The 15,026-nt window shown below is 41.3% G+C and overlaps 1 protein-coding gene and 1 long non-coding RNA gene across 8 annotated transcripts in view; one reads left to right on the forward strand and one right to left on the reverse strand.

Annotated features, from left to right (window-relative positions):
* The window catches only part of ATP8A (ATPase phospholipid transporting 8A1), a 123,429-nt gene that overhangs the window by 64,253 nt on the left and 44,150 nt on the right, over positions 1-15,026 (reverse strand). For 2 of the 7 annotated variants that reach the window (XM_055073688.2, XM_055073689.2), the window contains exons 1-2: positions 6,230-6,470; positions 2,637-2,745 (exon numbers count right to left, since the gene is read on the reverse strand). In XM_055073688.2, coding sequence (XP_054929663.1) covers positions 2,637-2,745; positions 6,230-6,437 — 317 coding nt within the window. In that variant the 5' untranslated portion in view covers positions 6,438-6,470. Of the gene's footprint in view, positions 1-2,636; positions 2,746-6,229; positions 6,471-12,212; positions 12,275-13,856; positions 14,367-15,026 lie in introns of those variants that run through there. The other 5 variants (XM_050184193.3, XM_050184194.3, XM_055073686.2 and 2 more) reach the window with 5 other exon arrangements.
* On the forward strand, positions 6,566-14,765 carry LOC129386185 (uncharacterized). Its single transcript, XR_008613649.2, has 2 exons — positions 6,566-10,448; positions 14,412-14,765. It is a non-coding gene; the product is annotated as an uncharacterized lncRNA (long non-coding RNA).

Genomic DNA, 15,026 nt, shown 5'->3' on the forward strand with positions numbered 1-15,026 from the left:
TTTCTTTTTTTCACCAATCTCTTTGAAGTGACAGCATGTCATGTTTTGAAACTGAAACTCAGAAAATATATCAGAACATCAGAAAATATATGTACAAAGAATATTTGGACTGATAGCCTAAAATGGCTAGTGGCCGGTCCAGTGCAATATACAACAAATATGCACAGGTCAGTTAGAGGATAAACAAGCATGCAAAAAATGCTAAGAAACATATACATTCATACACACACACACACACATACATACATATACATACGCGCATATAAGTACACCTATAATACATAAAGAACATATAGTGAGCATAAATCTCAGCCATGTTTGTCAACAGACTCGCAAATTCACAGGTCTTGCATAGACCGAAAAAATGACTTTCATGTTAGGCCGGAATTACGTGCAGTTTTCATTTCAAAGGGGGTCCATGTTCCAAATTTTAGTTCCATTAAATTCTATTAATCTTTCGCCATAAACGTTAAGACATTTGGGCAGGTTAAAGTTACCGTTTGAAGCATGATGCGTATTGCGTATAGGAACGAAAAAAAGGATCAACAGAAAGAGGCGAGTTTCTATTAGTTATATTATTGATTGAAACAGCAATCTTTTAGTCGCGCAACATGGGCGTTCAGCAACATTTTTCAGAGTGATGAAATATGATTACAGTGGAATCTCGACAAACGGAAATCGCTTAAACGGAACTGCCTCTTAAATGGAATACCATCCTCATGGTTGGTCAGTTTTGTATTCATACAATTGTATACAGCTTTGTCTCTCAGTAAACGGAACTCCTGAAAAACAGAACCAGATTCTCTGGTCCCTTGAGGTTCCGTTCAAAGAGAGTCCACTGTGCTTATTGCCTACCTAATTGCTCAAGAGTGTGTCCAGTTGTGGTATATTTATTTTTGCCATGTTTCGAACATAAACGTCTTGGAAGTTTTGTAGTAGCTTGTAGAAAAGATGTGCCATATTGCTCATTACTCGTTTACGTTTGGCTTGTGATGAATCATTCAGCTTCGAGCATTCATATGTAACCAATGTAAATAATCCATTAGTTAGCATAATAACTAATGAGTGCACTCATTTCTATTACATGAGCAGCTGAGTGGGTGTGAATGTGACTCTAGGTGTGTTTGAGTTAATGGAGGTAAACAATAGTGACTGCACCGCCATCCCTCCTTCCTTTAAAACTAAAGTAAAGAAGAAGAAGAAGAAGACAAAGAAATTACAAGTATGAACGAGTGCCCATTAATTCTGCCAAGCTATCCAGCCACTATATTTTCCCTGGAACTATGCCTTTGATAAAAAAATAATTGCAAAATACTTTCACTGCAGCAAAACCTTTGCTTTAGGTAGATGGTGGTTTGGCATTATATTCCGCAGTTGTGACACAAAGAAACAAGGACAAAGAACACACAATAGGAAAGAAGCTACAGTCAAGCAGAGTTAGCAAAATGTTACTCGTGATTAGTCGCGAATGGCGCACCTCCTTTCTATGCTTCTCCGTTGTCCTCACAAAACATTACAAGCTGATCAGCTTTTAATATAAAGATGTGCGTGCGAATGCCACAAGTCAGTCAACTAAACAGGAAGCAGCCTTATTCAAATATGCACATACAGAACATTTAGCAGATTATGTTTAGCATATTTATGCATGTTGAACTCATTTAGAACAATACTAAGGATTCAAACAAGTAGGGCTGCTACCTGCAGTGTTCTCTGTGTGCTGCACTTTTCTTCACTGCACTTTTTTGCTCTGCACTAACACCTTTATTCTGTACACGTGTTTCATTTGTCTATGGCCATATGACAGAGCCCATTCTAATACCAAAATAGTTCTCAATTATAATTGATTTGCCAAATGGACAACTCCTCTGAACAATGGTCATATGGGATTGGTACTCTCTCAGTGCACAAATTAAAGCACAGCGCATTTTGGTTTGAGGGAGGAAACAACATGAGTAAAATTATGGGATTCAACATCCCAAAGCAACATAGAGGCTATGGGAGACAGAACCGCAATGATTTCAGAGTGCATTTCAAGTTCCTGGGGTTCTCTAAGGTCCACCTGTTTTCTACTGGTTGATTTGCAGCAGCCATTAAAATCCTGCAGCGAACGCTCGGATTTCATCAATCTAAATCTGCAACTGGAGAGCAAAAATGCTCCACAGGGATCATACCGGATGTCGTTGCCCACATGTCACACAAAAAACATGTTCTGAAAATTGTGCCTGACTTATGTTCTGTACATTTCCATGGCAACCAAAGTTGCGGATTACAGCTCATCACCAGAGCCGGCACAATCCGAATTTAGATGACGGCAGAAGTAATGTATACTAAGGCCCAGAAAAAAAAGCAAATCCATTCCAGATCGACAAGTAAGAAGCATAAGTGCAGGAGCATTTGTGCATTCAACACAGTGTAACACGGGCACCACAACCGGGTTTCAAACCACCACTGAGGTACCATGACAGGTCTTGAGTCAAGAAATTACTGGGTGCACCAAAAGTGCCATCTCGTTTTGAGTGAGTGGACTAACCGGTAAAAATTGTCTATACAGTAATTCATGCAACACGGGTAACAAAGGTAAAGATAATCCAGAAAAGTATGAGCAGTAATGCGGCTGCTGTGCTACAAGTACTCACGAGATGGCATTGGAGCAGAACTTATGCTTCTGCAGTCCGTTGATGTATATTGTGCGATGTTCACCCGACTCATGGTGGTCACTCGCTGCTGATGCCTTGTCATCCTCTTCTGCAGGTCACAGTGCAAAAGTGCAGAGATGCATGTCACACAGTCACAAATTCACAAAACATGCACCATAGTTCATTTGTTTTACTGACTGTGCTAAGCAGTCGATCCCCTGCAATGTGTGTACCACTCTTTTTCAAGTGATACCAGAATGCATCATGATTATGACAACGTGCGTGTTCCAGTACATTTTACCCAATCATATCTCTGGTGACATATATCCGTGGAATGCTCGATTGCATCGAGCTATTTTCACTTGATTCAGAATCTATGCCACCCTATTCTGCACAGTTTGACCAGCAACCAAAACTACACATGAGGCATGATGAAAACTTAGAAGGAGCACTTGAGAGAAATATTACGTTAAAATAAATTAATAGATCACGATTCTTAAGCACCGGATAGATGAGCCATGTTGTATGCAAAGGCTTGGTATGCAAATATGGGTGCAGTCGTAACGCTACCTTGGGTACATGCACCGCTTCCTGCAATATTAGATTTCATCGTCGTTTGCTAGGTGCTAGTCAATTGCTTATTAATGAAGAATAATTACACTATATTTGCAAACAATAAATATTTTCGTCCTCATAGTGTTTGTTCTTTTTCATGGCACCAAAAAGGCCTCAAGCAGAAGAAAAATGCAGTGAAGTATGCGACATCATGAAGATGTTGCCAGTGCCAAAGCCGCAGGAGAAGTTTGATCCTCATCCTATTTTGTATCATAATGAATCTAGTTCTGCAGGTGAAGTGCAAACAAAGTTTTGGAAGAGTAATCTACCAACTTAAACTGATTGAATGATTCCCTTCGGCATCTCTTTACCCCTACCAAGAGCAAATGCACCTTTGAATTTTACTGCATATTTCGTGTATACTGCATGAAACAATTTCAAGGTGGACTGTTTAGAATAAGGCCAGAGGAAGTGTTGACAGTCTACACAGCTTTCACAGTCAACATAAAAGAAACTGCTGTATACTGCAGGAGAACGAGTCACTGGGTTCCATGGTTGATGATTAAAAGTTCATAAAACCAACCTTTATCAGTGTAAAGACAATGTCTACCATCTTGGCATACAATGTTTTGTTTAAAAAAAATTGGGAAACTTAAAGAGGATAGCTGAAGTGATTAGAAGGCATATTTGCATTGTTGACAGACTACTATTCTACCTCCTGGTTGGCTCTACAGTGTATACCTATTTACAGTTGTTAGTTGCATACACTGGAAGCACCACAGCACTAGAACAGTAAGAAATACTGTTCTTCTCTCGAGTGGTACTACTGAAAATGCAGGCCCCTGGCATGGGTGTAATGCTTCTTCATAGCTGCCCAACTCTCCTGAGCTGAATAACTACTACCACCACAATTCCAATAGTGGTGTGAAAGCTACCCTCAGCTTAGTTTTATGAAGCCCAATGCATGTATGTATCTTTGTTCACAACCTCATTTCAGCATGAAGCAATAACATTTAGAGCATGACATTAGCTGATCAATCTGAATTTGAATTACCAAAAAATAGTAACTTCAAATGTCAAACAGTATTTCATGCACAATTTCTAGGAGGCTGAAGATGAAGATAAAATATGGGCAAAAGGACTTTTTATTTTTTCTTAACCCCTTAAAGGGGCCCTGAAACACTTTTTGAACATAGTAAGAAAACATAGCTGATCTGTAATATACATAGAGGCTGCAGTGAACATGCGAGCCAACTATTACTGCACTGCATGCAGCAGGGGATTCACAATCTTGTGTAAAACACGACGAAAATTGCTTGCCCTTGCTTCCGCAATGCCGTCACATAGAAAGCGGCTGGCTGACAAACACTATTGGCTGATTTTGTGATCGCAAGAGCATTCTCAACAACACATAATTACTAATATTGAGTTAAATAAATGAAAAATATGTATGTCTGCAATCTAAAAAAGACAGCAAAATCACTCCAGCTTTACACTGCGCATAGCTGCGTCAGCTGAGCGTGGCCTTTGAGACGGCAGCAGCGTGCTGTGTAGCGTAGTCTACAGCAGCCGCTATGACAAGCCCTTTCGCCACTATGACATTCACGTTTTGGCCAGAGCTCTGCTCTCTTGGCTTCACTGCTGTGTAGCTTTCAGCGCACTAATGGAAATGGAAAGCGAGAGAAAGCCGCATATCAATGCGATAACTTAGAGTTGAAGGATTTGAAAATTTTCTACGGCATGAAATTCATGAGAAAATATCCTTTAATAGCGATACCATTCTATGATTAGAAAGCTTTCAGGGCCCCTTTAAGGGCTCTTGACGAGATGTCCCAAGCGACTGCTACATTTTGGCTTATATTGAGCTCACTTCGTCATGGGTACTTCGCCATTTTCAGAGTAGCTCATGAAGGAAAGAGGCTGTCAAATGGTGTTTTTTCTTTCACAACATATGTGGCATTAGCAGTTCTATTGGGAGTGCTTTCATTAAGATTTCTGGCACCAGATGCGACCTAGAGATTCCAACATGTCACTGCGTCATGTGCTACCTGGAAAGGGACAGCAATGGGAAGAACACTCACAAAGGATCTAGGCTCTGGTGCAGCTTTACGACAAATACCCGTGTGGAGTGCCATGCTTCAATTGCTCTCATAGCACTTGCTATGCTCAGAAATTCGCATAATATCAGTCGAAGTACCCTACAATCCAAACAATCTTTTCCACGAAGTTCGAAGATTTAGGTGGGCAGTTGATAATAGTAAACAAACAATTGTTCTTTAAAACAATTGTTTTAAATGGACCTGTAACTCTTATTGAACATTGTAAATAAATCATAGTGGGTGCAAGACAATGCTGCCATGAACATTCGAGCTAAATATTATTAACCTTCGTGCAGTAATGGAATGTACAATGTCGATCTAAACATCACTGAGGCTTTCCTGTGACTTCATCAAACCTTCACCATCTAAACTGCACACGACAACATAATGGCACCTTCACGCGACTGTTTGCTGAATTTGCTAGAACGTCAAAATTATTCATTACCTTATCGAAAGCCAGAAAAGCATCCACAATTCTAGTGATGCTCACATTCACATATTTAAAAATTACAAAATTACGCTGCATCTACAGTCGCAACATAAAAATTATGTTTTGCACTTCCAGTAGTCGACGGCCGTTGTCTGCTCAAATTGTGCCATAACCTCTGCAGCACAAGGCTGTGTCATTGCTGATATTTTGCCGACCTCTACATGCTGAGCATTTGCATGCTGCACTGCGTCCATGCCTTTGTGCATAGAATTTGTGCACTTATAGAATCAAGTGAGCCTAAGAAAAACTGTGAGCGTTTGTTCTTTTACTTCTGTCATTCTAAGATGTGCAGTGCGAGTGCTGTGTGTGTCACGTTGGCAGTTCTTGAAGTTGTGCGGAACGAGAGCCACAAGCCGAGTTTCTCTGAATGAACAGGAAACTGCGACATCGCTGCGCAGATGCTGGCTGCAAGGACGATGACAGTGATACAAGTGCACTGCACCAATTACCCCTTGATGCACAGCTTCGGCAAGTCTGCTTTGAATGCAGCGGACTGCCAGCGTTCCAGCAGCGTCGCCACCTCTTCTTGCCCTGCGGTGGTGGTGGCTGAGCAGCATCACTTCTTCGCGTTTCTTTGCACAGTGGTGTGTCGGCGTTTGTGTTGAAGCTCTTCTCAGCTGCCAAGCGCCTTAGCCGTCGTCGCAAACCGGAATCCATGATCACATGGACAAGAAGTCCAGGCACGCATGGCACACTACGCAAGTCGGCAACACAGAATAGCCTACGCTTTGTTTATATGAACATGTTTGAACGCCACAGATAGAATGATAGCAAGTAGTGTGTGCCAAAACTGTAAATAGTGGCAACAGGAGGTTTCATGTGAAGATCCAAACTGAATATTAAAGTGCATGCCACAATGATATGCACTGGGCAGAGTGTTGCCGCCCCGCTCTGCCATGGACTCCATAGTGCAAGCATTTCAGGAGTACTGCGGAGATGAAAGATGAACTTTGATTGCCAATAACCCTGCTGCTAATGGATGCATTCGACTACTTTTCGATGTCAAATAATACTAATATAGTGCTCTCTAATAACAAAAGCATTTTGATTTTGTTAAAAGGTGTTGCAGGACCCCTTAAAACATGTTTCTGAAGCATTTCAATTCGTAAAATATTTCGAGCGAAATTAGTACGGCTTTTTAATATAATAATAATAATAATAATAATAATAATAATAATAATAATAATAATAATAATAATAATAATAATAATAATAATAACCTTTAAAGGGGCTCTGAAACACTTTTCTAACTAATCATAAAATGGCCTCACTGCTAAAGGATGTCATCTCACAAATCTCATGCCATAAAAAGTTTTCAAATACTTCAACTATAAGTGGAGCTATCACGCTGATACCCAGCTTTCTCTCTCTTTTCGCCTCCGCTAGGACACTGGAAGCTACACAGCGAAGAAGCCAAGAGAGCAAAGCCCTGGCCAAAAGCTGAGTGTCATGGTGGCAAAAGGGCTCGTTGCAGCACCCCATGGCGGCGGCAGTGGGCTGCATAACGCAGCGCGCCTCTGCAATCTCTGAGGCCATGTGCAGCTGAAACAGCTATGCGCAAAGAAAAAATAAATTTTCCGTCTATTTGAGATGGCAGACATATATATTTTTTATTTATTTAACTCACGATGAGCAATCATGTATTACTGAGAATGCTCTCACGATCACAACATCAGCCAATGGCGTTGGCAGGCTAGCTGCTTTCAATGACGCAGCATGATGGCATTGCGAGCAAGCCATCATGCAAGCAATATTTCGCAGTTTTTGTCACGAGGTAGTGATTATCCTGCTGCATGCAGTGCAGTATTCGGATCACCTGTCAACAGAACGGCAACGTTTTGTTACTATGTTGACAAAGTGTTTCAGGGCCCCTGGTGGTTAAGAATGTGCAACACACATTTTTGCAATTTTGTTGCTCACTTTATTGTAATGAAAGAAGTGAGAGGTTGCGAAAATTTTCGTCCATGTGACAATTAAACATAAAAAGCAAATTAATGAAAGAATCAGTAAAAAGTAAATAAATAAATGGACAGCTAGAATTAAATATAAAACATGCACAAATGCATGCACTCCAAGAACCTAAAGTGATTTTTCCTTAGTAGCTTTATACCTCTCAAGTTATTTTTCATTAAAAAGTACATTTGCTTTTCTTTTTATTCCAACGAATTCTTGCACACTATACCCAGATTCGCAATGTATATTACATGCGCAGTTTACCTCTTACATTCACTCAGAACGTAAACAAAAGGCATCTGCATTGGAAAAGATACTCGGTGCATCTGTAAAGCTTGAGTGTAATTATCCAAACAGATGACAGCAAAATGAATTGAAAACATCAAATAATATGTTTGAGTACACAAACTGAAATGCATGACAATAACTGAGTTGACAAGTGCGCCTCGTCTCCGATAAGCAATGCAGAAGCTGTGACCAGAATGAGTACAGTTTGTCATTGGCAATACTGGCACAAACTACTATGAGTGCAGCTCATGTTTTAACAGTTTTAAAGGTATAAAGAATTGAGCAACATCATACCTTGCATAAGCGTTGTACTAAATGTTGCAAGCTCCACTGAGAGAACAAAGATACATTATTAAAGGTAAAATACTTTTTCTCCTGTGATACATCACTCTTTACTCAGGAAAGAGGTTAGCAGGATAGTGGATTACATTTGGCTAGATGCGACTACTTTCTGGAGCCCACCTAAAGCAGCCAGTAGGCAGACAGCCCATGCATGGCCCTTGTTTTGTGTATAAAGACTCCAATAACCATAGTAAGACCATACATTATGCCATAACTAAATATTTGAATACTGAATTTAATATGTTGCTATAATAACCGAAGTAAGGCCTTATATTTGATCATAACTAACCCTGTAATGGCTAGCGTATCACTTACACCATGCTTAGCTTGATATCTCATCTGTTTTAACCCTTTAACCCCCAGCTTGCGCAGGACTTATCCGGCCAATTTGTATGAATATTGCCAAGGGCAAGTCCTACTAATCCGCACTGCCATTTCCAATGCATTTAGTGTCGTGAACAAGTCGCATGTGTCTGCTCATCCCTCAACCTACTAAGGAGTTTGGGCGCTCATGCATATTATTGTGTAGCATACTTTTGTTTTGCTGACAAGCATTGAGGGATTACTAGTGATGACTTTTTTGCATAGTGAGAAAAATAGTCCTTCTCAAAACATATCGAGTTATTCAATGTTTTCATTGAGTACAAGAAATAGGGCACATATTTAAGGTTTTTTTCAATGAGCATGGCACATACAAAAGGAATTGTTAGTTTCCAGGAAAATGTTTCGGAAATTTCATGGTATAGCCTAGAGTAGCACTTCTGACATGCTGGAATGAGTTTTCAAAAGTGGATATGTTCAGCAATTTACTTACTAATTAATTGATTACAGTAATTTAGCTTAATAGAACAATATTTCACTGTTTTCTTTTACAAATGTTCTCTTCTTCATGACAAGGAATAAAGATCAAGTTCTAATTTTCCAGACATTACAGGGTTAAATATTTGAATATCTAATGAATACTTAAACTCACAAATAGTATTTTATTCATATTCAAAATCATGAATATTCAAACAACTCTAGCTCCTTGTTAGCAGGTGAATGGATTTGCATTTTCTTTGGCAGCACATAATGACAACTAAATATCCACCTAACTATGCGATGACGTCTTTCCATGAATGTTGCGAGTTTAGGGCCATACTACTGATATTTCAATTTATATGCGTACACAACCTATATTTGCCCATTATACACAAAACCATCACTCAGGAAATCATGCTATGTCTCAGGGCAACAGTAAAATGTCAAAATTCTTTACTCACTGGTGCATTGCATACTCTAATAGCATCAGGTGAAAAGAAAGTTACTTCAGAAACAAAGTACATCTTGTTGCAAAATTTGAGCAAGTAGGTTTTTACTATGTACACAGCACAACCTTCTATGGCTTCCTCTAGAGCCCACTATCAAACGTATCTGGGTAAGTACTATTAATCATTACAGAATTGTAGAATATGAATGACATGAATTGTGTCGTCCTAATTTGGTTTTGCATAACATTATGAATGAAATGGTGGTGCTTGCTTAAGAAAAGAATTATACCATCCAGACATTACCCGTAAAATTTAAAAAAGTGTAAAAAGATGTGGCATGAATCACTGTGAAGCTTTGCTTTTTCTTGTTTTGGAGGACCTCATTAGTTTTCAATGTCAAACTGACAGCTTGAGAAAACACAACTTGGAGCTTGTGACCATGTGGCAAATGTGGTAAAGACTACAAAGCCGCTGTACAAATTCAAAAACAACTGTAAAAATAAAAGGAGGTTTAAGCTAGAAGCTCTTTCATCAGTTAAAAGTCTGAGCTAAGGACACCGCTTAGGCATGCCACAGGCGCAAGACACAGCTGTGTGATGAGCAACAAGTGCCTCACGAACGTCGCACTTGCAGCTGCGGGACATGAAGGAATCGTACAAAGGCACCAACAGCTGTCTACGACATACATAACGTACATCGTGCAACATAAATTCTGCCGCTGACACTGGACATGGGCACGCTTCCTTTGAACGGGATGTACTTAAGAGCATTGGTGCCCTCCCTGCCTAGAGAATGGCTTTCGGCTTGCAGGCATGCACTATGCAAAACGACTCAGGTCATCATGTTTGTCAAATGCCATAACGTAGTAGTTAAAATACCATGCTTTCCAACAAGGACCAGTCAGTGTGGTCCCTTTATCCAACAGATATGTTGTTCACTGTGCTTTTATGGCTAATGTTCACTGCATCACATATTGTGAGGTTGTAATCATAGTTATTATGGCATTACTGATGCAATGTCCCAGTGCTCATTAATGCATGCTACACAAAACAATGTAATGTATTCCGTGGTTACCATGCTAGATGAAATGTACAAATTTGACTTGTGAAATAATAGAGACAACGAATACGGCATCAATACAATTTTGATTTACATGAATGATTGCTTTGAATATAGTTACATTAACCAAATTTAGAAGCTAGTAATTTAAGTTACAATGCCCTAACCTCAGCTTTTCATTAGAGAAACTGATGTTTCATAATGCAAAATATTTAGGTTAAGAAACTACATAGTTATCAAATTAAATGGTTAGCAACAGATAAATATAGTTACACAAAAACTGCAGCCCCCCCACCCCCCCCCCGCTACATCAAATACCATCAAGGACTTCAGTGTAAGCAAACAGACAGAAAATTCCACAACATTCTTCACTCCGCGAATGCTTGAACAGGCCGCACGATATCCTTGAATCTAAACAAGGTCTTACACATTTAAGAATGAGGCCATTGCATTTATGCTTCCTTAAGTGCCAGATGCTGGATTCTTTTGGCACTTTTATATATATTTATCAACGCTGAAGGAGAGTGTCATTTAAAATGATAATTCTCATTTGTCAAACACACATGGCGACAAGTGTGGTGGCTTTACAAGGAATGTACGCTAATCCAGAAAAAGCAATTTGCCTTCAGCAAAGCACTGTAATAGTAGCACTATGCAGCCCGAACTATTCACATACAAAGCACAGCATATGCAGCAGGTGGCATAACAGTAACACAGAGTGCATGAGAACACGCGAGTAGGAAGCATCAGATAACGCATACAGGAGCACGTATGGGAAAGCAAAGCAGACAGGTACAATAGATACACAGACGACATTGACAACATTGAGCCAATAGCCACAGATGGTTTAAATGCAAACAGTGAAATGTTGAAACACCAAACGTAACTTGACCTACCAAGCCAGTGATCAATTCGTCATTAACGTCTTGGCCTGTGTTACGTGAGCAAGGGACAACATGGTCTCTGATGCATCATGCGTGACAAAATTATAATGCTTGGGTGGAGGCTTGAGGCAGAGGAGAGGAGGTCTTCTGGCTCACTGGAAAGTGCCATGGTATGCGTAAAATAAACTCTAATAAGATGTAATAAAACTCTAAATAAACTCTAATAAAAATAATTTCCATGAAGGGGCAAATTCGCATGCTTTCAAATTGCGGTTTTAGCAGCTGAATGCAGGAACTAGTCTCTAGATCCTAGCTGTACAACTATTCGGAAACGGCTGACAATGAGCGATCAACAAAATGTAGTGAAGAGATGGCAGACAAGACACTGACAGTGGCCTGTCATTACACATGTGAAATCATTGCCAACAGAAAAATGTGACAGAATCACATGAAGACAGGGCTTACGAGAGAGGCCACTTGACATGCTTTCAAACAGACGTTTCAAAAACAAAAGTGCAAGGAGTAGCTGATCAAACACAGATGCATCTTTCAGGAAACAGCATAGAGCAAGCGACACACAAACACACAAGGAATCACGAAGAAGCAGACGGAACACGAACAACTGCAGCCCACAGTGTAAGAGAGTGCTGTCTTACCAGCAGAACCGGAGGCAAAGCCTAGCATTGGAACATGCTCAGGGGCTTGCATGATGGACGGTCTTTTTTTTTACACACACACAGACAAACACCAGGAGAGACAAGAAAAGAATGATCAGTCAGTGGAATTACGCAGACTGGGTTAGTCACTCAAGATGACCGGCGGCAAGCAAAGCCCTCTGTTCTTTAACAAATCAACCGATGTCATGGCACAAGAACACAGCATGCAGCTGCACTTTCAACGGCAAGGTGGGGAACAAACAAGCTGAAAGCCCTACATGAGATGAAGTCTTCCCTTAAGTGGATGGCAAGCTCTTAGCATCTTATCACTGTTGCACTTATCTCACAAGTAGCTCGATTACACTCATGAATGCTGCTGGCGACTGTTTATCAGAGGTGATAAGGAATAGAGGAACTGATCAATGGACCTGTGACCCTCGATATATGTTATGAAATATGATGACCGGTTTCTCCTAGTTCAATATAGTGTGCAAAATTGATTGCATTGTGCTAAATTACACACGCGATGAACACTCGATAAGACATTACATTTACTCACCAGAACTCGACATGAATAATGAGTCGGGATCACTTCATAAAACAGGAAGAATAATTTAGTACTCTGCACAGAAAGGGCTCCACTAGAGTGGCATGGCCTATATCTTCCAAGTAAAAGCGCTGTTTCCTAGACTGGCCGCGAGCAAACAGCGAATGAAAGGCGATGCAAGCTAGGGTTGAATGCTAGGAGATAAACATACTAAACTTAGGAGACAGCTGTTCTAAGCGAAAGCGGCCGCCCTTTAGCAAACAAGGGTTGTGCAAAAAGGAGGTCTTCCATTTTGTTATATATATTTAAAACAACAGTGTTTGTTTTAACAGGCTCGTCGATAGAGCCGCGCCGCTACTCCGTGAAGACGAGCTTAAAAAAGTTTCACATTTAAAGAAGCTGACATATGCATCACCGGTCACTTCTTGGGTATATAGACTCCTTTTAAGAAGCAACGCAGGCTGTAAAATGAACGAGGTGCATTTGATTCTTCAGTATTGCTTTCTTTTTTTTATGTCAGCGGAAGCATTCGTGCATTTGCTGTAAAGCATTATAAGGTGTGGTAGTGGCAGATATGCGGTGTGCATGTTCAAAATTCGAGTAGCACGCCTGGAGCTCGTAATGAAGGAGTTGCGCAGCGTGAATGACTCACATTTATTTGCGGTGTAAACTTCTCTACATTGAAGTGCCTTCTCTGTCAACCGTATGTCAGACGACGCGAGACGAAAAATCGATCGAGCCGCACTGAGCAATTAGCACTATGTAGAAACACATCGCCTCGATGCAGAGATTCAACAGGACATTAAGATTTAACCTAGTTCTTGTATAAATATTTAATGTCGACCCGAAACTAGCTACAGGTACGCTTCGGCAAACCATGGTATCATAGCGAAAATTCGAATTGCTCCCAACGCGCTAACAGCTGCTCTGCAGATTCAAAAGGGAGCGATCCGATTTTGCAACGTTCAGCGTATTTTTAGGGCTTCGAAGATTTCCCACCGAGACGAATCTACCAATACGAACGTTGGGCTACATGCAAAAGCGAAGCAAGGGACAGGATCGAGGGGAGGTTGTGTTTAAACAGAACCACCGCCTACCTTGTGCACGACCCAAGTCGTCGTAAGCCGGACGCATTGCCGGATCGCGCAAGCCCAATCACTGCGGTCGCTCACTGCGAGCCCTTCGAGCCTTTCACAAGCGACGCCCGAACGGCGGCTGCTTTCAAGGAAGTCCGACGCGCATCTGGATTTGCTGCTGTAGTACGTCGGCGTAGCGCGACATCGAAACAGCGACAACCATCTTCGATCGCGGTTGCTGCTCCCCAGCCGCACAAGTAGTTGGTCGTGGATGTCGTTTCGTTTCGAGCAGTTTGCCCGTGTTTTTCTTTTGCTTCTTGTTTCTGGATCGCGTCCCAACTTCGCTCCTCTTATGCACTGCCAGAAAGGTGGCCGCCTTGCGCTTGCGGGAAAAGGCTGGAGCGCGATAACCCCAGCCGGCTCTCCGGCCCACTCCGCCAAAAACAAAACCCAAAACACACGCACTACCCGCAACAGGCGACGCGTGGCGCCTGCAGTCGAGGATGCGGCGTTTTTTGTAATGCTTTTCTGCACTTTTGTGTTCCGCACCCCCCCACACCCTTTTTTTTTCTCCAGATCAACGCCTGCGTCGAGAGTAGAAAAAACGACACGAACGCCGCCTGGTTGTCTCGCCTTGGTCGTCATGACGACGGCGTTGCTTGGCTCTGCGGCAAAGCCGAACCGCGCAGACTACGCATAGAAATGAAGAGGACGCGTGTGGAAACAGCGATTTCGCGAGCCAGGCCGATCAAAACTAAAAGCAGTGACGGTGTAAAAAAAAAGAAACAAGAGACCTTTTAAGCAGCCGTCACAGGTATATTCCGGGTTTCTTTCTTTTTGTTTGCCCTTACGAATGCGTTATGGCTTGTCGCTATACTAAAAATGGTGTAAAATGTTGATAAGCTCTAACTAAAATTCTGTTTTCGCATACTATAGCGCAAAGACGGAGTCAGATAATATTCTCGCATTAGTTTGTCCAGTGGGCATATAATCCGTCATAAGTCAGCTGTACGCATGCGACGGAGCTCTGTATCAATGACACCGCAATGCCACTTCTCCATAGAGCGGAAGCGGTTAGGAAACAAGTTACTGGTCCAACAATGTCCAAAAAGTAATAAGAACGCTACGATATTGGAGCTACGATCAAGCGAAAGCTCTAGCTCGGGTCTTCTTCGTCTTTCCAATGAAAAA

The sequence above is a fragment of the Dermacentor andersoni genome, chromosome 4 (assembly GCF_023375885.2).
Source record: "Dermacentor andersoni chromosome 4, qqDerAnde1_hic_scaffold, whole genome shotgun sequence".
Taxonomy (NCBI): Eukaryota; Metazoa; Arthropoda; class Arachnida; order Ixodida; family Ixodidae; genus Dermacentor; species Dermacentor andersoni.